General features: G+C 35.5%; 1 protein-coding gene across 3 annotated transcripts in view; it reads left to right on the forward strand.

Moving 5' to 3' along the window:
* Tbc1d15-17 (TBC1 domain family member 15/17) overlaps positions 1–23406 on the forward strand; it is a 124778-nt gene that overhangs the window by 75255 nt on the left and 26117 nt on the right. For all 3 annotated transcript variants that reach the window (XM_067097329.1, XM_067097328.1, XM_067097330.1), the window contains exons 8-13: positions 93–244; positions 2104–2302; positions 2683–2900; positions 3049–3236; positions 12202–12328; positions 15641–15802. In XM_067097329.1, coding sequence (XP_066953430.1) covers positions 93–244; positions 2104–2302; positions 2683–2900; positions 3049–3236; positions 12202–12328; positions 15641–15802 — 1046 coding nt within the window. The remainder of the gene's footprint in view (positions 1–92; positions 245–2103; positions 2303–2682; positions 2901–3048; positions 3237–12201; positions 12329–15640; positions 15803–23406) is intronic.

The raw sequence follows: 23406 nt of genomic DNA on the forward strand, positions 1-23406 counted from the left end.
GTGTACTTTGAATATTTTCCAGTGAATTGAAGATTTCTTTTTCATAAGGTCAGGTTTATTGCTCCTAATACATGAATTGCATTTGTTTAAAGGTTATGAATTGTTAACCAAGAAGGGAAAACTTGCTGAACGGCCTGATGTTGACAGACTGTCACCACTTACTCATGATGAATTCCAGCAATACATAGAAGATGATGGGAGAATTCTAGATGTTGAGCCATTACAACAAAGAATATTTAGAGGGGTAAGTTATACATAAGTCTAGTATGATGTGGATTACAATTATGATTTGAAAATAAAATGTTAAGATATGTATCTGGTGTCAGATGGCAGGATAGAGAGAAAGGATACCATAAGGGAAATAGGAAATTATGGAAGTTCTGTACATAAATGAGATAATGAGGAAAGGGAGACTGAAATGGCTTAGACTTAGACTTTATTTAATCCTTGGAGAATTGTATGAGATTGGATAAAAACTATGTGAAGGGAGGTTAGAGATGAGTAAATACTTGAAGACAAAACTCAGGAAAGACTTTAGTGGCTGAATTTCAGAGGCTCTTTGTGTCACACAGCAATATAGGTGATGGTGGAGGTGTTGATGAAGATGGTTATGTAAAATTAAATTTATGTGAGTTTTTGATCAAGTTTACTTTAGTGGAGGTGCAGAGAAGATCCATTCTCAGTTTATTTTCATTTTGATCAACTTAGTTTATAGGGTTCTTGAAGAATACTATTCTCTGAAGGCTTTGTTTATAAGGTTCTTGAAGAATATTATTCTCTGAAGACTTTGTGCATGATGTGGTTGCCTTAATATGTCATCTAGGTTGTCTTAACCTGATAAATATACAATAAACCCCCTCCTATTCACAGTTCCGGATTTGTGGCTTCACCTTTTTGCGGATTTCTCTGTGGAACATATCTCCACATTATTTGCGGAAAATTCTCCTATTCGTGGTATTTTTCATAGAGAAATACAGTAAACCCCTCGTATTCTCATCCTCATGTTTCGCTGACTCACCTATTCGCAGATTTCTCTATGGAACATAAACACACATTATTCACAGAAAATTTGCCCATTTGCTGTATTTTTCACCGAGAAATATTCACTTATTACTGTATTTTCACATAACTTTCATGACTGAATGCACTTTTTGTGATAAAACTATTAAAATACTCAGGTATAAGCATTTTTAGAGGGTTTTTTTGTTTCTTGTTTGAACTATCCAAGTACAGTAGGCAGTTCTAAGTGTTTTTAGAGGGGTTTTAAGTAGTCATGGATTTTAGCCATTTGCGGGGGTAGTTGTGGTACCCCCCCGCGAATATGGGGTTTTACTGTATTCACTGATTACTGTATTTTCATGTTTTCTTGACTAAATGCATTTTTTTTTTATAAAACTATTAAAATATTCAGGTATAAGCATTTTTAGAGCATTTTTTGGTGTTTGAACTATGAAAATAGGCAGTTATAAACATTTGTAGAGGGTTGTCAAGTATTCACAGATTTTAGATATTTGTGGGGGGTTGTGGACGCATCCCCTGCGAATACTAGGGATCAATTGTAATCTCATTATGTAAATTGCTGAAAACATTTCAGATGTTGACATAATTTAAAATAGTTTATTCAGCAAAAACAAAGGTTTTACACAGTGTATTTGTGTATGAATAGCAGTTCGAAGCCTTCTATTCTGGAGGTATTTATGGAAGGGAGTAACATTATATAGTAAAAATCAGATTTTTTCCATTCAAGAGACTTCATATAACTTCCAAAAACTTAAGATTTTCACTGTTAATCATTTTCATGGCTTTTTGATTGCTTAAATGATTTTAAAGGGGATTTTATGATATTCATGACTCATACTTTATGCTGCTTTAATGTCCATCATACAATTAGAATTTTTTTGTCTGTTACTGTACTGGGTGTTAAGTGTAGCTAAAGGTTACAGGCTTCTCCAAGTTGTATGATTCAGGTAATTAAGTTTTTGAATGAATAACTATATGCTTTTGCATCAGTCTTATACTGGAACCATAATCCTTTGGACATTTGCTTTGATAGGCTTCAAATTAGCTAGGTAAAGGAATTTTTAATTGACGGTCTATACATAGGGGATCCATCCAAATCTTCGACGAGAACTGTGGTGCTTCCTTTTGGGTCACAACCAGTGGAATTCGACCTACATGCAGAGAGAGGAGAACAAGAGAGAGAAGGAGAACTTGTACTTCACAATGAAACAACAGTGGAAAACAATTACACTAGACCAAGAGAGTAGATTTAGTGCCTTCAAAGAACGCCGAAGTCTCATTGGTATGTTTTCATTCAGTTCTTGTGCCATTGCAGGTTTGAGTTTTATCATGAAATGTTTATTCTGTCATTGGTGTGGGTGAGAGTTGAACTAGATAGTTCAGTATTTGGTATAGAGGTGACATGCTCTTAGCTTTTGAGGCATCTGTGATTTTGTGTATAAATTTTAATTATAGGATAGTTGTAATACAAATCTTCTGTTATGTATTACATCAGAAGTTATTATGCATTAAATCGGAAGTTTTAGGTGCCCTGCAGATTTTATGATTATGGAAATTTGAGTTGTTTGTTGATGAAAAAAGATTACTGTAAGAGTTAAAACTGAGAAGAATAATTATGAATGAAATATCAATCCTTAACTTGATTTACAATTTCATTGACAGAAAAAGATGTGAACCGAACGGACAGGAACCACCCCTTCTTTGAAGGAGAGCACAACCCAAATGTAGTGTTACTTCATGACATTCTGATGACGTATGTCATGTATAACTTTGACCTGGGCTATGTCCAGGGTATGAGTGATCTCCTTGCTCCAATCCTTTATGTCACACAGAATGAACCTACAGCTTTTTGGTGCTTTGTGGGCTACATGGACATGGTGGCAAGTATATGACTGTAACAATCTTGTTGATTTTAACATTTTTTCTACTTGAAAAAATTCAGTGGTTTGTAATATAATCATTTCCTTTTTTTTTAAGTTAATTATTCAGTAACACATTCATTATTCATTGTTGTACTTCAAATTCCAGTACCGTAATTTTGACATGGACCAGTCAGGGATGAAGCAACAACTTCTGGATGTGCATCATCTGGTACAGGTGGTTGACCCAGAGCTCATGTCCTACCTCGAAGCTCGGGAGTCTGCAAACTTCTATTTCTGTTTTAGATGGCTCTTGGTACGGTTCAAGAGAGAGCTCAATTACGCCAGCACTCTGAGGTATGGCATTTTTTTTATATTGGTTATTTATATGTTATAAACTGTTGCACCACAACTGTAGAGTCCATGAATGAATTTAGTGCTTAATGTGGCAGCCAACTAAGAATGTGCCAAGATGATATTGCTTTATAAGGGATAAGAGGTGTACTTCAAGAAGGGGTAAAGTGACGTAAAGGTGTCCTTCAGTTTTAAATGAGAAAGGTGAAAGTTATCCTCATGCAGGGTACAATTCACCCTGACTTGCTAACCTCATTCGGTTTGAAATTATTTTAAAGAGGCATCAGTTCTTGCTAATCCTCCTCATTTTCAAGCTTTTCTTAGAGGCAGGTATGTGTCTCAGTGATACAGTAATTAACAGTGATCCTTGGTTTTAATTCTGTGTGATGTAATTTATAGTGCTTTCCTTTTCATCACTGTACACGCAGTGCATTATGTAGAACACACACTTAGAAGGTAGGACATATTAAACTTATAGCACAAAAGCTAATTCTGTTTGAATTGTTTTTCACTGGTATGGTTAGATTATTGACTCTTTAAATTTCTAATTCTGTATGCACTAATATAGTTGCTTTTCCTTTTCATTACTGTATACTAGGTTCTTTATATAGAACATCGCTGACTTAGAGGATAGAGTATATTATGGTTAATAGTATAAACAAGGTTTTAATTCTGTCCAGTACTGTCTAAATTGAGTTTGCATTGCTCTTTGATTAAATAAATGGGTAAGAACTTACAATTTTAGTTGCTGAACTTTCTGAAAGCATTAAAGAATGAAAAACAGGATAACCTTGAATCAGAGCAAAGCATAAATTAATGAGTAAAAGATACAGTAATACCCTGAACTTGCACGATTTGAGTTGTGCAAATTCACAGACACGCAAACTTTTCATTGGAACCTAACTAATTGTCATACACAAGTTTTTCACAGACACGCGAACCTTTGCGAATACAGGCAGTCCCGGTTTACGACACGGTTCCATTTGTTCGAGGTTAATTTTCAAATATATTCATCAGAAATTATTTCCTGAAAGCTTAAACGACCGTCAGCAAAGAAATATGGCCCCAAAACGGCAGAATAATCATAATTTGAATTTTTTGATGTAAAACTCAATAATAATAAGTTTTCAATGCACCCAGAGCATTAAAAGTAAGGTTTTCTTATGATTTTTGATTTTCGACGATTTTCCGTAAATTTTCGTTAACGCCAGCGCAAAACGGAACCCCGTCAAGTAAAACCGCCACTGAGAAACCCAGCAAAAGTATATTTAATTTTTATGTAATTTATAAGTTTTTAAGCTTTTCTGTGTAAATTAAATAACATTAAGTAATAAAAGTAATAATCTCTTTCTCTCTCTCTCTCTCTCTCTCTCTCTCTCTCTCTCTCTCTTTTACTGAAATGAGAGAATTTTTGTGGTACATGTACATGTTTATTTGTTTTGTATGGTAAATAAATTTTTTACCTAATAATAAGTACTAATTTTCAAATAATAATAATAATAATAATAATAATAATAATAATAATAATAATAATAATAATAATAATAATAATAATAATAATAATAATAATAATATAATAATAATATAACTGTGATTACAAAATTCGTACGTGATACATATTTTAAACTAACAAATGTCTTTCCCTCATCTTTTGTTCGAAGCTTGAAGGCAAAGCTGTCAGACATGTCGACTGTTATATCTCTCTCTCACTCTCTCTCCCTCTCTCTCTCTCTCTCTCGTTCATAGTTAGTGCAAACTACGTATTACTGTTTCTCTGTATGTCTTTAACTGTACAGTAGATAATTTTAAATTAATCTAATTTCACCTGTACCATCTACAAACTGTAAATGCGCTGTTTTAAAGCATAGAGACAAGAGCGTTTCAGAACAAAGAGAAAGAGACAGAATGAAGAAGTTTTTAAAATGAGGATGAGAAGACTTCTAAAAATAGATCGGTGGAATGGGGGAGAGAGAAATAGTACACCAATCTTCATACACTCCTGTATTTTTATGTCAACCATTTCTTTTTTAAGGGTAATGTATTATGCTAACTTTTAAATGAAATTACAGTAACTTTAATTTCATTTAAAAGTTATTTTAATACTGAATTTCCTTCTTTTGATATCCAACGTAAGAATAACTTCTCTCTCTCTCTCTCTCTGTCTCCGTAATAATTAATAAATAATATAACTTAACATTTCAAGTAAGGACATTCTCTCTCTCTCTCTCTCTCTCTCTCTCTCTCTCTGTTGCTGTAATAATTGTAATAATTGATAAATAATTTCACTGTTAAGTAAAGACAACCCGTATCTCTCTCTCTCTCTCTCTCTCTCTCTCTCTCTCTCTCTCTCTCTCTCTCTCTCTCTCTCTCTCTCTCTCTCTCTCTCTCATAGTTAGCGCTCACACATTTTACAACTTATTTCTCTGTTCATCTTTACCTGTACAGTAGATAGTTTAAATTGATCTAATTTTACCTGTGCCATCTACGAAGTGTAAATGTGCTAATGTGGTAAATACGTTTAAAACATAGAGACATAATAAATAAGAGTTGTATCCATTTCAAATAAAAAAACACTGTTTGTTCATGAAAAAGCATTTCAGAACAAAGAGAAAGAAATGTAGAATAAAGTAGTTATTAAAAAGAGGTTGAGAAGATTTCTAAAAATAGATCGGTCAGAAGGGGAGAGACAGAAATTCTCTTCCAACTCTCTATTTGTATGTCAACCATTTATTTCTTTTTTAAGGGTAATGTATTAAACTAACTTTTAAATGAAATTACAGTAACTTTAATTTCATTTCAAAGTTAGCCTAATAATTTGGGAGCATGGTTAGGATCATATTTAGTGTTTCAACTTTAGAAATAAGCATTTATTAGCATTTTTAGAGACCGTGCCAAACTTACAAGAAAATTTGCCTGCTCGAGGGTTCTGGAACCTAATCTCTCGAAAGTTCGGGGTATGACTGTATATAAAATATTAAGTAAATAATATATATAAATTATTAAATATGTAATAAGGGATGTGTAACAGAGAAAGTAAGAAGAACCAGAGAAACTCAAAGTGTAAACAATTTATTCAACAAACATGAAGTTTACAGATACAATAAATAAGACGTTGAAGGGGCTCTCTTCTCTTACACAATTGGAGCAGGATGTTGGGAACAAATTTAGAGGTCATTAAATAAAACTCTGACTTTCCTTAACCTAATTTATTATATTAATACTACAGTGGTCTATGGCCTTCAACCTTAACTCTACCTAACTCAACCTATACTAACTCAGCCTAATTTAATACTATAGCTCATCAAAACTTATCCTTAGTTCCTTAATGTAACTTATTATGGTTTTCCCTCAATAATTAAAGGAACCCTAATCTAATATATAACAGTTTTGATTCACAGAACAGAAACACATCCAATGCTTGGAAGATAAATCTTCCACAAGTTTACTTGGGATTGGCCAGCAAAGATTATTTGAGAACCAAATGTGTTTTTCTTTCTATTGAGTTCTATATGTCACTTCCCCTGTTAGCCTAATTCACACACTAGTTTCTCTCACAATGTTTTTCCTCTCAACAATCGCTTTATAGCAGTGTTTTTTTTACTAATGTCCCCCCTCAAGCCCCCTTGCATCTATGGTACTCCAGATTACAAAAATAAAAAAAGAGAAACAAAAGGAGTTTATAGTGTCTTGGATTGTCATTTTCTTATAATGGTAGACTATAGAACTTGAATTTTTATTCTTTTTATAAACTTCTGAATATTATCAGTTCAGAGAATAACGACTGGTAATTTTTAATTTTCCGTAGGCCTCGCCTCATAATACTTGCTGCGAGGTTGAGAACCACTGCTTTATAGTGTCTTGGATTGTCATTTTCTACTGGGAACTTGAATAAATCAGACTAGGAGGGAAATTCAGAGGAAGGGCTTTGTTTCCTTCACTGTTCCTCAACAAGGTTCTTTCATTCTAAGTAATATGGGCATTAAGGTGAAGGGAGGTCCACTCTACCCTATCACTCTCAAGCAAACTGCAAGTAAAAAAGGAAAAATAAAGATTTATCAAATAATCTTACACACTCACGAACATAAAATAAAAAAAAGAAAAATTTATTCAAACAAACTGTTTAATAGCTACTTACAGCATAGTCTCCTGAGATTGTTTTTTTATAGGGGTACCAAATTGCTGGGTAGCCATGTCCAATGGGAGCTTTTCCCTTTAATCAGGTAGGTCAAGTGTTGCCCATTCCTTTGTAGCACTATCAGATCCTGGGATGGTAGAGACAAATGGCTTTAACTCTCATTTTCTAGTCAACACAAATTTCTAAAATTCCACCTGCACATGGGTGATTGTTTCAAAAGTGAAGAGACAGAAGTCTGATGCCTCCCAGAGAGGTTATTGGTTCTGTAAAATTGTTGTTTCACTATATTTTCTATTAACTGAAGAAAGCTTGCTTCTATGACTTTCATTGCTATATTGTATGGCAGGATAACTATCTCCTTCGACAGTTGCTGAATTCCTATTGAAAGAGGGACCAAGTGCCATTCAGTATATTGGGAAAGGCCAATCTGTCCTGAAATTCTACATCAACCTCAGTCAGTTTTCCTTTCATTAATGGTCAGTATTATTCTCAGGGTTGTCAGATATTGGTGCCTGTGCTACACTCTAATTTGAGGTTATATTGTCCGACCTGGTCTTATTGTTACCAGTCGGAGCACTAGGAGTGAGTAGGCTGTCTCTTATTACCCATTCTTATTTCAATGGGGATTTAGACAACTGATTCAACTTCTTTTTGGGCTTGGGTGTTTTATTACCATGTTCCTATGACCTAAGATTTTTAGTGAGAAAACCAGTGTGCCCCACTCTATCCTCTATTTTAAAGGATGAGAAATTATTACACATCACACCCAGTTCCAAATCCAGGACAGACCTGAATTCCTCTGGGGAATCATGGATAGTATCTCTGATGTGCTGATGCCTGATGCTCAGTTTCAAGGTCCTTCATGATATCATTCATGATTTCCTCCTGAAATTCTGGAAGTACTGCAAGCAGAATTTTCCCATCAGGGAAGCCTGCATGAACTGACTGTGCCAAGGCAGTTGTATCACCGCTGTCTGGCAGTATAGAAAGTACTGCAAGCGGAATTTTCTTATTAGGGAAGCCTGCATGAACTGGTTAAGCCAAGACAGTTGTATCACTGCTGCCTGGCAGTATAGAAAGTACAACAAGCAGAAGTATCCTATCAGGGAAGCTTGCATGAACTGATTGAGCCAAGGTATTTGTGTCATCACTGCTGAGCAGTATAGAAGTCCAGGATAAATCACTACCCCCTAGAAGGTAAAGACCCTCCAAAGGGTTGGGTGGACCCTATCAGGGTTCCTTTCAATACATGATTACTGCATGGGAAAGGCAAGATTCTGATCTGAAGTATCTCGCTCATGTAAAGCAGAAGCCTGTTCCTTTGATCTTCCAGATTTGGAATGGAAATTCCAGTGGCTGTATCCGCATTATGTTGGGTATCAGTGACCTCTCTACCAAGAAAGACTCTTTGTCTCCATTTGAGGAATTGAAGTAGGAGTTCGTAGAACCACTGCTTTAGGAGTATTGTCCCAAATGTGGATTCTGCTTGTAGAGGGATGGAAGCACACTACATAGGTCTGCTGGAACAATGTACAGTAGTCTCCTTCTTCCGTACTCCTACTGAAACCTATAACTCATAGACAGCTTAAAAATAAGCTCTTTCATCATTTAAACTTGCTACCAGGAATGTGTTGCATATTTCCCACATGCCCAGCAACCAACCAAGTTCTCCTGACTCATGGCAGGAAGTTGGGAAGTTATGAGCCATTTCCACAGGTGAAAAGCAGCCTTGAGCAATTTGCTACGGCGCAGGTAATGTGTAGGTCCTGTGTAATAGTAGCCCAGTACAGGCAGTCCCCAGTTATCAGTGGGATTCCATTCCTGACATCGTGACGATAACTGAAAATCACCAACAACCGAAAATTGGCGATAATTGTGCCGATCCTCGGTTATCGGCGCCGGTATCCGGATAACCAGGGATCAGCGCCGCCGGTAACCGAGGATCGGTGCCGATAACCGGAGATTGGCACTGATAACCAGGAATTGGTGTTGAAAACCCGGTTATTGTTCTTGCTAGATAAGCGCTGTAAAACCGGATCGGCGATAACCGAGGCTGCCGGTAACCAGGGACTGCCTGTATTGATAAAAGGAACAAGTGTTTATTAAAAACTACTTAGCATTAGCTACCTATATCACTGTACTGCACAGTATAGGCAACAAACACTTCAAATTAAAATGGGCCGACACTGCCACAAGGACATGTTCATGGTATGATGTAAGGTAGCATGGGTCATATCCATCAAGTAGTAGTAATGTAATAAAATATTTCAGTCACTGCCTGATTACGAATGAGTTACATCCCTGGCGGCTGTTTGTATCTTGAATTGTTCGTAAGTTGGTTTTTAATATTCAGTGCAAAATTTTTTGTTGATGTTTACATTCCTGAGATAACTTAGCAGTCATAGATTATACTATTTGCACTCTATTTTTAAATCATGCAGTACTGTATTATAAAGAATTACCTTGGATGTTAGAAAATTAAAAATAAGAAAATAAAGTTTTGATTCATGCAGCATTCAAAATTAGTATTTTTTCCATGCTTTGAAAGTTATGAATTTGGAGAGAATTTTGCAGGACCAGTATATGACATTGAAAGTTCACAAATTAAAACAATGCACCTGCCATCTAATGACAAAAATACATACTAAACATTTCCTGTAGGGAGAGGAAATATAGAAAATAGAAATTCATCAAAGAACAAGGGAAAACAAGATAGAAATAAATAGGAATATGAAAATCCAAGCCGCCATGATGTTGCACAACAAATACCTAATGAGGCGGGCAACCCAGCAGCCAATGAAAATTTGAGCTGCCATGATGTCACGCAGCGTCACGCATCACCCAGCGATGTCACGCCCCTGCCTCGTCGGTCTGCTAGGCTGCACCAGCGCAACCTTCAACACTGAGAAATGACAGGAGGCAAGCACTGTGCCGCCAACCAATGACAAATCAGCATGAAGCAAACCCCACCCTCCCGCTGACCTACGACTATTTATAGAGTAGATCCCTCTAGTATCACCAGTCAGCTCTGATCCACTGCCATGATCATACTTGATGAATCTGGGGGAAATGTTGGCCACTTCAAGATTTCAACTTGCAACCAAATTTGACATATACTTATCATTATGTGCATATAACTCTACGGGATATGCCCACATTTGACTTACTCTTAATAGATGTATACAGAAATCCCTGGAATTTAACTCTTCCTGATGAATCACATTAGCCTGTTACTCACCAGTTGCAGTAACAGAGAGAAAACTGTTATAAGGAAAATAGAGAAGAACTGCATAAAAGATCAATGCAGCTGATGCAGCAATTTCTTTCATAAGTACTTGCTTGAAAGAGGGTCTACTACCAATATGAACGAGTATTCTTGTGATTGTAAGAAGAATACAGGGTAGTTAATCACGAAAATACTCAGGATAATCAGAGAAGGGGTTAAAGGAACAGGTTCTTCTTCCTCGTGTTCTGTTCTTTATAAAAATTCTTACTAGCAGAATAGGCACACAGAGCAAGATTTGAACTTCTGGGTGGCAAAGGTGAGTGCTCCAAACACAGTTTTAACATAAGACTCTGTATGTTTGTATCTCTGAATGTTCATAATATGAATGTTCGTAAGTAGGGTGGTGACTGTAATTCACAATTACTACAGTAACATTGCCTGCAAGGATTTACTCAGAAATGCTCCTTAACTCAATTAAGAGAGAACTAAATGGATATCCATACTATATATTTCTACATGACTGATTACCCAGCATATTCCCAAGCACCAGGTAAAGGGTACATAGCCTATAGGCTCACCATTACGAAAAAGTATTTTTGTATTCAGTTAGGAAAAAGACAAGCATTACGACAGTTTTTCTCAACACCTGTGACATCACTACCAGCAGGGTTAGTACCTATTGGAAGTAGATCCACATGAATATATTACCTTTAATACTTGAAAGGAACACTGATACTAAGGATAACTGGGAAACTGTCTATATCACAAAATCCATTAGTTTGATTATAAAATACTACAAAGGAAATACTGTACTGGCCTTTAAAGTGAAGCATGATTGGAACTACGATTACGTGAATATTTTGTAAGCAAGAAATTAGGCTCACCTGTTTTATCCTATCAGTAATCTTAAAGTATCTATTAATGTTAAAAAGTCATTGAATATTGAGATTCAGTAACAAAATAATCTAATATATATTATTGCCTTAATGTTAATTATCACTTGGTCAAACAAGATAAAAACAGCATGGCAATTACAGCGTAGCCTACCGACCTATGAACTTCTCGCCTTTCAAGAGGCCTACTGGCTTCCAATTTTGACAAATATAAGCCTACCTGGTAAAATTTTGGGGAAGTAAAACTTTTCACTGGGTCTTAAAACAAAGAACTTAGCTTGAATGGTATTATGATGATCGAAAAATGCATAGTCGAACTCTGTTCCAGAGCAAAGTCTGGGGATTAGTGAACTCTTGGACAGACCAGAGTGTAATGAGGAAGATGTCTGACATACACACTGTTGTTACATCTGTGTTGGTGGAATGTAGAGAAAACCTAGACAGTTGCTGCAGGACAGGAGAAAGAGCCTGAGTCCTTTATATTCTATCACTGTACCCACAGCACTAATCTGGCTGAGACCAATCATAAGAGAATTCTTTGCAATTGGTTGGTCTGTCTTATGAAGCCTTGGGGGGCTCATGAGAGTGTGACTCCTTTGAGGACAAATGGTGGCTACACTAAAAAAATTTCCATTTGAGTATTTGCTTAACTATAGAGTGTACTACTAAATTCATGTGTCCATGAAGTAATAATGTGTCATCATTTTTTTTCAGGTTATGGGAAGTGCTATGGACTGGTCAGCCTTGTCCAAACTTCCACTTGTTAGTTGTGGTTGCGTTACTGGACACAGAAAAGAACACCATTATGGAGAATAAGTTTGGATTCACAGAGATCCTTAAGGTAATTACAGGATTTTATCACATTTTTTTGCATGGTTTTTATTTTTGCATAAGAGAAAAGATGAGAAACTAGGAGACATTACTTTGCTTATATGCAAGGAATGGAAGAACAGAAGTGTTGCATTTGAATGAGTATGGCTAAAGGTGAAAGATCATAGGTTGCTGTATGCCTAGAAAAATGGGAAAATATGATGAGAATCTTAAGCATGGAAGAACAGGAAAGAGTTTCTGAGAAATAACTTGGATTATTCTCTCAATAGAGTAAGTTTGGGAGGCAGTGACTGAGCAGGTGCTGCATAGCCACCTGAAAAGAAAAGGTGTGCTGTCCTTTATCTTACTGTGTGAGGAGATGATTTCAGATTTTTGGCTTTGGTGTCAGAATTAAATTTATTTTATGCATTGTTCTTCATTTGCTGCCCCCCTACTTGGCAGTTAAACCTCAAAACTTACCTTAATCCAACACTTACCTTTCACATAATGATGTCCCAGATGCTGAGTTCACCATTTTGAGTTTGTTTTGAGCTTAAGCCACTTGTATACAGTTATATGTCCTAGTTAAGACATGCTACCGAGTCGTAAAATAAAAAAAAATGTTATTTTATTAAGCCTTGGATACTGTTTATATATAATCCTAGGCTTATTTGTTCTTTCTTAACCTAGTATAGGGTATTGCCTAATTCAGATTATTATAGACCACTCTTAAATGTATAGGTTAGGGTATATAAAAACAGAAAACTTACTAATATGTAACCTTATAGTTAGTCTACTATTTTTTGTATAACCCAGGTTGTTGTTTATCTCCACTCCTAGGCTATTTGGTCTACTATATAAAACAGTAACTCACTTATGTGTAACCTTATAGCCAGGCTATAACTTACTCTAATCTAGGCTACTGCCTAATCCTGATTATTTAATTCACACTTAAGGGTCTGGGTTACATATAACAATTACCTCAGTATGCAGCCCTAAGGCTTGGTTACCACCTCATTCAGCACAGATTACCATTTCATCTAGTCCTAGGCTACATGGTCTAGGCTAATAATTTAGTTTAAAAATGGGATGTTTCATAAAAAGTTATCACTTAACTTGATATAAGGTAATGCCGAGGCTAGTCCTGGATTATTTAGCTCATGCTTAAGTGCACAGGCTTATATAAAAGGAAAAAATTTTACTAATATGTAGCCATATCGTTAGGCTATTGAGTTATTTTGCCCAGATACTGTTATTATCTGATCCTAGGGTCCTCGGTCTAAGCTAGGCCATTTAAGGATACGTAATCCTAGGACCTAGGCTACAGACAACATCCACTATTAATCTAGTCTAAATTATTCTCACCTACTGCCTAGATTATTGTAGACATTGTATAATCTGAAAGGATTTTCTATATTAATGATAAGTTGTGGAACATTTCTTTCAGTTAAAACATTTAGTTAGAATTTAAAACAATTCTTGCTTTACGAAACTAGGTAGCAATCAACGCTTTACAAAACTAGGTAGCAATCAACAAGCCAGGTTCTGGCTTTTACAAAGAAATTATCAATTCCAAAACTTTAAAACTAAAACTTTTAACTGGAACTTAATATTAAATACTTATCTTGCTATTTTTGATCTTTCTATAATCCTCGATAATGAAAACGGAGAAAAAAGTAAAATTTTTTCTGGGCGCTGGTAACGACGTGAACCATTCGCTATAGACCAAAGAGGTTAATGGCCTGGTTGTAAACAAGAGGGTGTATGTGCATGCGAATAGTCACTTCTCCTTCTTGCAGGTTCTTTTGACGTTGGAAAAACTGGGTTCAGCTTAGCTGAAGATAGGGAAAGGGCCCTCTTATCACTGAGTCCATTATACAGTAAACCCCCCGTATTCGTGGGGGATGCGTACCGCACTCCCCCATGAATAGCTAAAATCCGCGAGTACTGAAAACCCCTCTAAAAATATTTAGAACTGCCTATTTGATAGTTTAAACACAAGAAAAACCCTCAAAAAATGCTTATACCTGAGTATTTTAATAGTTTTATCACAAAAAGTGCATTTAGCCATGAAAATGATATGAAAATACAGTAATTAGTGAATATTTCTCGAGTGAAAAATACGCGAATGGGTGAATTTTCTGGAAATAATGGGTAGATACGTTCCACAGAGAAATCCACAAATACGTGAGTTTGCGAATCGTGAGAACGCGAATATGGGGGCTTTACTGTATACAGTACTCCATCATGTGTTATAATGTTAATCAGTACGACACAATACCTGGCCAAAAAGACCAACTAGAAGAGAATTCTTTGATATTAGTTTGGTCACCATGGAGCTCTGGTAGACCATGCAAGGTAACTCCTTGAGGATGAAACAAACGACTACTAAAAATAGGTTTTTCCTACGTCAAAACTTTTTTATTTGTATACTTGCTATAGCTATCTTAGAAACCTTACATTTTTGGAATTACATAGCATGATAGTTAACTCTTTGAAATACTGATGACATTATTTGCTGTATGCAAATGTCAACCCCTGAGTTTTGGTTTTCTGTAAAAGAAAACTATTGTGCCAGCTTTGTCTGTCTGTCTGCACTTTTTGTGTCCGCCCTCAGATCTTAAAAACTACAGAGACTAGAGGGCTGCAAATTGGTATGTTGATCATCCACCCTTCATTCATCAAACATACCAAATTGCAGCCCTCTAGCCTCAGTAGTTTTTATTTTATTTAAGGTTAAAGTTAGCCATAATCATGCTTCTGGCAACTATATAGGACAGGCCACTGCTGGGCCGTGGTTAAAGTTTCCTGGACCGCGGCTCATGCAGCATTATACCAAGACCACTGAAAGATAGATCTATTTTTGGTGGCCTTGATTATACGATATACAGAAAAGTCGATTGTGCCAAAGAAACTTCACTGCATTTTTACTAGTTTGTTGCTGGAAATAATGTGGCCTGTAGAAAAATTTCAGCTAACTTCAACTCATCATTTTGACTTCTTATAGTTTTCCATTTTTTAATATACCATAATAAAGTAAAAGTACAGTGTTCAACTTTGATATGAAGTGATAGTCATCAATATACTATAAAAAAATAAATTTGCTCAGAGTTGTACAGGAGAGTAGTTGACAAGCCCCATGTGGTCTTGAGCCAGAAGTTTTAGGAACCCCTTCTCAAAATCTCAAGGCATGAAGCTCATAGGGCTTTACAACGTAAAATAATTTTGCTGGATAATGCTGTTGTTGAAGAGTGTTATGTTATTAAAAATTAACAGTTTGTCTTTTATAAAGTCATGTTATATTTTTGTCTAATAAATTAACATTTTCTCCCATTTTATGCAGCACATCAATGACATCTCATGTCGGATTGACCTTGAACTGACACTTAAAAAAGCAGAAGCCATATACTTACAAATATCTAAGTCGAACAACGTCCCAGACAGAGTGAGATCACTGTTAGGCCTTCCTGTTCAAGAATCTACTCCTAGTGATCCTTCTCATAAGGTGAAGTGACTTACCTTAGCAGTCGGTTCATTTATTCAGTCATAGCTAATTTATAGAAAACCTTACTCTTGTATTTAAGTGATATTCTTTTTAATTCCTTTTAGTCTTAGGCATGCAAAGGATTATTTTGTGTGGATTGGCTGTAAATATCTAATAATGCATCCTGAGTATTTAAGGTGATAATAAAATACTAAGCTAGTTCTTTTATAACCAAATGGATGAGGACAAAGAATTGATATTAGTGAAAGTATGTGCCTTTCGTACGTGATAAAATGATAAAAGACTGTTAATTATATCAAATATGGTGTATAGTATAGATTATTTTATGTAGATAGTGCTGACTGATGTCAATATTAAGCCATGTTATTGGGTATGCTATGTAAATTACTGTATTCACTACTTTTTAGTAGGGTAAGTTATATTTTTTTGTGCATTCAATCATGATCAAGTTTGCATAGCTGCTTAGCTCTGAGACAAACTATCATGAATAAATAATGTAAATAAAAAGTTGTGTAAATGAAATATATATATATATTTTGGTACAAGTGTTCATATACAATGCACAACTTCAGACATGCTAGTTGAAATCCTGCTTCAGTTTTTTTTATATAATTTTCATTCTGTTTGCCAACTTATGGATGTAGTATTTTTGAATGCATGGCCTTGTGACTAGTAATAGTAATGTTTTAGAGGGTCATTGATTAGCTGTTGATGATGAAAGTAGAAAGAAAAATGTTAGAGGACTTTATACATGGTCTCTTGAGAGAATACCTAAAGGTTGCAAAGGTAAGGATAGCATAAGTTGGTGGTATGCTTGCTATGTGAACGAAATATTTATTTTTTTCTTTTTTTAGTTTTACAGTATTCTTTTAAGTCTTAGGAAATTATTAGCATGATTTTTAAAATCCAGGTATTGACCTAAGTGTAAATTACCTGGACTTATCACTCAGGAATTTAGTCACTTTAACTTTAGCTTAGGTTAAACAATTCTCTATAATTGTAGAAAAATAGGTTAGGCTGTTGGAGAAGCACGCCATTATACTTTTTTCTTGTAACGAATAGCATCACAAATGATTCTGTTGTAAAAGTTCTGGTAGTTGCATTTCTTAAAAATAGTCACATTACAGTTTTAATTATTGGTGTCTCAGGCATGAAATGAAGATTTTATATATAAATGTTTTTTGGGCTGTCATTAGTCATTTCAAGTGATTTTATCTCAGAGTGGGCACTTTTTAGAGTTAGACACATAAGGAACAAGAATTTGCTAGTATTTTTAATGTGGTCTTTGAGAGTTGATGATGACTGCTTTTGTACTAGGTACTTAGGAACAAAGGACAAAAAAAACTTAAAGTAAACTTTTTACTGTTTATAATGTTTTAATTTTATTATAACTTTTTGCCAGCAACATTTGGAAGGGTAGTGCTTATTATTTTCTGTTGTTGTTGTGGTAGAGATCCTTGATATTTCTTTAGAACTCCACATAGATCAGTCCTTGTTGCTGTATGTAATTGCTGTCTTCATTGCTTTGTGCATTATAAGCTGTGAACTTGGGACCAGAATCATTAATCAAAAAGTGAATGTTGAAAATATTAATTTTTGGCAGTCACTCAACTGGTTACTTGATGCTTCTTAAATTTCATTCCTTGCTCTAATATTCTGTTAGAAGTATCTTACAACAGTAATGCAACTTTTGAAGTGAGCTAATACCTTAATATTGCTTGTTTTAGTTTGTCTATGTTCATCGTACTGTATGCAGAAACTTGCTTGTCACTGAGAATATCTTGCCATTTTTCTGCAAGAGGGTAGTTCTTCTTTGAGCAAAATCCTGTCATGCTTGTAGGGCTGGCATTAGATTTGATACAGAAAATTGTTAATGCTATGTAATTGTGAAGTACTGTATTTAGTTTTGTTCTTAAGTATGAAGTTGATTTTAGCTGTTTTAATTTATATATGAAGACTCTTCAGTGTTTTCCTAGATTTCCAAGTTTTCATATCACAAATTAGATTTTATGGAAAAATGGATGTTTTGGAATTTAGTTTTTTTTCTTTTCTCAAAATTGTTTGCTTATGTTTTTGTAGTGTCGCTTATTTTTGTAGGGTTTTGTCTTCCATTTTTGTAGTTGACAGAAACAGTTGATGTAGGTTTGCGTAGGGGAAAGACAAACTTTTTTTATTTTGGGTTTATTTAAAATTTTCGTTACCTTTTTGTTTCTTTCCAGTGTTTGTTCATTTTGTACATTTTTTGTATTACTAAAGTGTTTAAGAAGTTGGCTAAAGTATATCATATGTAAACTGCTTGGTTAACACATACCACAGGATATTATTCATAATTCAATTTTATTTTGACATTCATCATTGGTTAAATGTTTTGGGTATTTGAAAATGATTCAAGTTGTTACAGCGTTTTGGAATTAAGATTAGTTTTGATTAGATTGATGTTTGATGCAGCTTCCTTTACTATCACGTCAGTTACTTTTTCTGTAATGTGATTTTGTTGAATTACCAATTTTCCTTTTTCATTGGTTCATAATTGATTGAAATTCTCTGCTCGGAACTCAGTGGTTGCCTAGATATTGCTTTTTGCAAGCATAGCAGTTAGCTATTTTCTTTGTAGCTTTTCAAGTTTAAAAGGTTATGAAAAGATAAAATTTTGATATGCCTTCAGTTAATATTGTATAATATCTTTTGAATTTTGGTTTTCAGCATTAAAAGTTTTTGCTCAACATACCATCAAGCATTAAAAAGTATACTGTATATTTTTCTAAAATTTTTTTGATATCTTGAGTTTGTCACTTTTGCACCAAGTTTGTGTGGAGTAAGTGCATGTGTTCTTGCTTTAATTTTTTGTTTTTATTGCTATTTGATGATTTTGCCAACTTCTGCTTGTTTGATTTTGTGTTACCTGAATCCCCTTGTTTCACTTTTTTTTTCTGTCTTGTTTGCCATGCCAGTACTGCATTTGGTTCTTAAAGTTATCTTTTATTTCATGTACTTAAATGAGGCAGGGAATGATTCCTTGCATTTATTTTTCCAGTATAATCTTAGCAAACACATTTTGCTCTATTTTAATCACATTTTGTATATAATTTTTTTTTAGAAAGATTGTACTGATAGGTTTTTTACCTTTCATTATTTTAAGGGAAAGCAATTAGGATACACCAGTATAATTAAAGTTTTTTCTGTTTATTTTCTTGTAGGAAATCTTGTGATTGGTAACTTTTGTTTTATAGCATTAAATATCAAAGCAAATAGTGTCCTTAATTTAGTGGAAATTTTTTAGTTTTTCCACTTGTATCTTTTGTAAAGATTACTGACCTTATGGGCAAAATGCTTGCCATTTTGCCTTTGGGTTATGTGGGTTGTTAACCAGAGAGAGGTAAGGAACCCTTTCACAGAACATATGTACTTAACACCGAAATATAAACTTCTGAGGTATGTAAGAATTGTAAGGAATGCAGTATAAGAAAGCAGTAATTTATGTAAATTAAGAAAGACTAAGAAACAAAAGGACAAGAAGCAAGGTAAGAACAGCCACATTAAAGCAAGACCATGTGGAACAGAGGGTATAAGGATAAAAACTTCTACTTTAAGTATAAATTACAAAGGAAGCTCACAAACAAACACACAGGCAAAGGCACAAATTTTACAAATATAATAAGCGTCCAAAACTTTGTGGGTTAAAGGCCTTAAAGACAGCTAAACTGTAATAAATACTGTACTATCATTGTACTTGAAAATACAAGGTAGCTGAGTACTACATATCTGTACAGTGTTACATATTGGACATTGATAAATGTTAACACTGTATTTTGAATTACTACCCAGGAATGTTAACACTGTATTTTGAATTACTACCCAGGAATTTTAAAGAAGTAGTGTTACGTACGTATGTGTGATAAATGTTCTGACTATCTCTGCTCTTTTAGTCATTCTTGCTCAGTGGATGGTACATTTGGCATTTCACCCAAGGTTATTGGATCAAATCCTACATGGGCCACATGAAAGATATCATGATTCACAATAAAATACGGGCCAATTGCGGAAATATATAAATATTTTTAGTTTCTCTTGTTTGTTGCAAAACATAATTACTATTTTTTTTTTATGTAATTAGGTTCACAATTTCATTTTGCTGCTTTTGCTAGACCTTGTGTTGATTATGTATGCATGAACAATATTTTACTAAATGTTTTTATTCATTCTTCATGTAAACTGTCTTTGGAGTGAGTCCAAGTGCTTCATAGTTGAACTAATGATTGCACAGTTATTATGTAATAATTTCAAATAAACATTATAAGAAAGTGGTTTCTGAATGAATTCCATAATACTGCACTGTTACAAAATCACAGTGGATGTTACAGAACACAAAAAATACAACATTGCTTTTTGTAGTGTGATGTTTGAAGAACTAAAATTCTAAACTTTTGCACTTCTGTTCAAGACTGAAATACTAAGAAACTAACATTACTGTTCTGATAGGCAGGAGAGCAAAAGATTTTGGGTGTGAAATTTTGGGACATAGGACACAAAGAAAAATGTGCTTTTTGATGACTGGGTGACACACTGGAGATTTTTTACCTGGCAATTTGGTTAAATTAGATAATGACAAAATAACTTATTGTAATTATAGTCTGGTATCACACTAGGACTCTTTCTGCACTAGGTGATTTAGATGGTTAGGCCTATCTAATAGGTGGAGCATTCAGAGAGAAGGCTTTTGAGGGAATTCATTTTCCATTGAACTCCTGAAGGGAAAAGTAGTGTAAAAAAACATGTGGTAGGTGGATCTTGAAGAAAAGATTAAGTAAATCCCAGTGTATGTGAAGTGGGAGGAATTCCAGTTTTGGCTTCACCAGAACAAGTCAGAAAATTTTTGGATATCAAATTAGGGAACTGTTAGGTGAAATGTGTAAGTGGAGGTCAGATAGAAAAATAAAAACGACTTAATTTTGAATCCATTCAAATCTGAATGGAATCGGCATAAGAATTATTGAGAAAATCTACAAATTGCAATGGCTGATAAATGAGGATACAGTGTACTGTATGACATGAAAATTTTTTATTTTATTTAGAATGAATCTTGGATAGCATGATCTTTACAATAGTTTTACTTGTTTTAAATGCATGTATGTTGATCCTGTCTTCTTGAAAATTATATAATGCTTAGTATGGCACAGATACATTCTGAAATGGTTTCTCTTTAGACACAGGTGGGCCCATGTCACTCTTTGGTAAGGTCATTCACCTTTTCAAGTACTAGACATAACTCTTCATTGTTTATCGGAATATTAGTAGTTAAATTATTAAAACAGCTTTAACTAGATTTGAGAAGTATTTTAATTTTGACATTAATAAAAATTAGATTGCCACTGTAAGTGGCTTAAAATTGAAATGCTCTGAGACTCTGCTCTGTTTTGTAACTTGTCTTTTACTAGGTAAAGTTTAGTAGCAGGTAGGTTCAGTACCATCTTTCCTGTGCATGGCTCATTTGTTTCATACTAACCTGCAGAACTAATATTTGCATGTACCTTTCATGCTTGCAACAAACTAACCAACATTGAATCCTAAATATTCAGTACAAACAAAAATACAGCATATATATGCTTACACATATAATACATCCACATATCTACACCTGTAAATGCATACATATGAGAAACTTCAGCCCCCCAAAAAATAGGCAACAAGCCAGTTGGTCTCTATGAAATTAGACCACTATTGCTTGTTCCTGGGTTGTTAAAGTAAACCCCCCCCCCCTCAGAGACCTGGTGGAGCAACGGAGCTCCCTCTCACACCAAGCCATTCCTTTCTTCGTCACTGTCCAGTGCAGATGATTCTTGACAGCTCTTGTTTTATTGGCCAGCAGTCTTACTCTTAGTGCATTTTTCTGCATTATTATGGAGAATTTATCCAGTCTTAGTAGCGTGGCTTCATCAACTTCAACAAACGCAAGACGCTGTACTTCTTGCAGCAAACGGCTAAGTAATGAACGTCAGATCAAGGATTTAGCTGATGTTAGGGTTTTGGCTAATCATGTTTATTCCAGCTCCCCTGGTCATGTTTTGGTTTTGCATTTAAGCAACCCCATCACAACACAGTTGTTGCATTCAGAACCACACCATTCCACAGGTATTGGGAGTGTTCTGGCTGGAGTGCATAGCAGGACTGTGGTTACTAGAGTCAACCCTCCCCCTGATATTCAGCTAGATGGGGATAGTAGTTTGGATCTGGAAGGCTATTGGGAAGATCCGTGTAGGCCTAGGTCGGGAGTTTATGTTACCAAGACTTCGTTTCAGGCCGCGCGATCGTGTACGTTATGGGATGGGCAAGCTCTTAGACCTGTAGCGGAATTATTGCCTATGCAGATTTTTGGATTCCGTGGGGTTAAGTCAGGGTCTGGCTCATCTTGTTGTATGCTTGATGGTTGGGGAAATTATCCACCTTGTCCAGTTATTGTTCATTCTAAGTCTGGAGATAGTTTGACTAGTGTAGGTAATAATCTTAATGCTGGTACTAGTTTTGGTAAGGTTAAAGAGAACGGATCATATCTGGGTGTTAGGATTTTGCCTAATGTGAAGAATAGTGTTGTTATTGGTAGGGAGAGGAAGGATGTTTTTGGCAGGGTGAAGTCGTCTTCTGTAGAATCCCTTCGTGCTCTAGCTAGTAGAGTGAGGTCTCAGTTTGGGTCACAGCAGACTGAGTCATCCTGACAGCCTTCGGCCACCACTACTTCTTCAGTTGGGGTGAAGGAATCTCAGGAGGTGATTGTTTCTGACGGACAAGTGGGTGATCAGGACTCAGTTCCTTCCTTGCCTAATATTGCAGAGATTGCTGAGAATTTTTCCAGTAAGACTTACGACTCTGGGGATGAAGAGACAGCCTCGGTGGGAATGTACAGGGTCATAAAGGAGTTTGTTATGTAACTTTTCCCTGGAGCTAGAGGTCTTTCGGTTCAGGCTAAATGGTGTTCTTCAGGTCAGGCATCCAGGTTTGTTAGATTGTTGAAACAACAGGGGACATTGCTAACGATAGGGCAATTGCGAAGGATTTACAAGGTAAACCAGCTATTCCCGTCTCTGCTTTGTATTTTAAGAGTTTCAGGTTCCTCATGTTCAGCTCAGACCATCTGCTTCTGGTAAGTCTCTGAAGGCTCAGATTGGGATTTTAGTGGATGATTGTTCAAAGTTGGAAGGGACCTTGGGTACCGTGACGGAGATTAATTCTAATCAATTGGTGAATAGATTTAATACCTCCCTGAAACAACTTATGTCAGAGATGTTTAACCTTAAGTTCTTTTTTTGCGGCTAAGCATATGGCTTTTATTTAGGACATCACCCCCCAACTCTGTCAGACCTAAACACGAATAAACTTAGAGCATTGTCCTTCTTGGGAGGGGGACTTTTTGATGGGGCAGTTCTTGAAAAAGCCATAGATTTAATCATGAGGTCAGGAGTAGGCGTGATCAGGCATTGCTTTCTCATGTAGTTAAGCAGAGTAAGAATAAGCCTACCATTGTAATTCACCAGCCTTCTGGTTCTCGGAAGCCCCAGGCTTCGGATAAGACGAAGCAGGTTTTGCCGGATCAGTCTGGCGGCCCTTGTAAG

The sequence above is a fragment of the Macrobrachium rosenbergii genome, chromosome 54 (assembly GCF_040412425.1).
Source record: "Macrobrachium rosenbergii isolate ZJJX-2024 chromosome 54, ASM4041242v1, whole genome shotgun sequence".
NCBI classification, from domain to species: Eukaryota; Metazoa; Arthropoda; class Malacostraca; order Decapoda; family Palaemonidae; genus Macrobrachium; species Macrobrachium rosenbergii.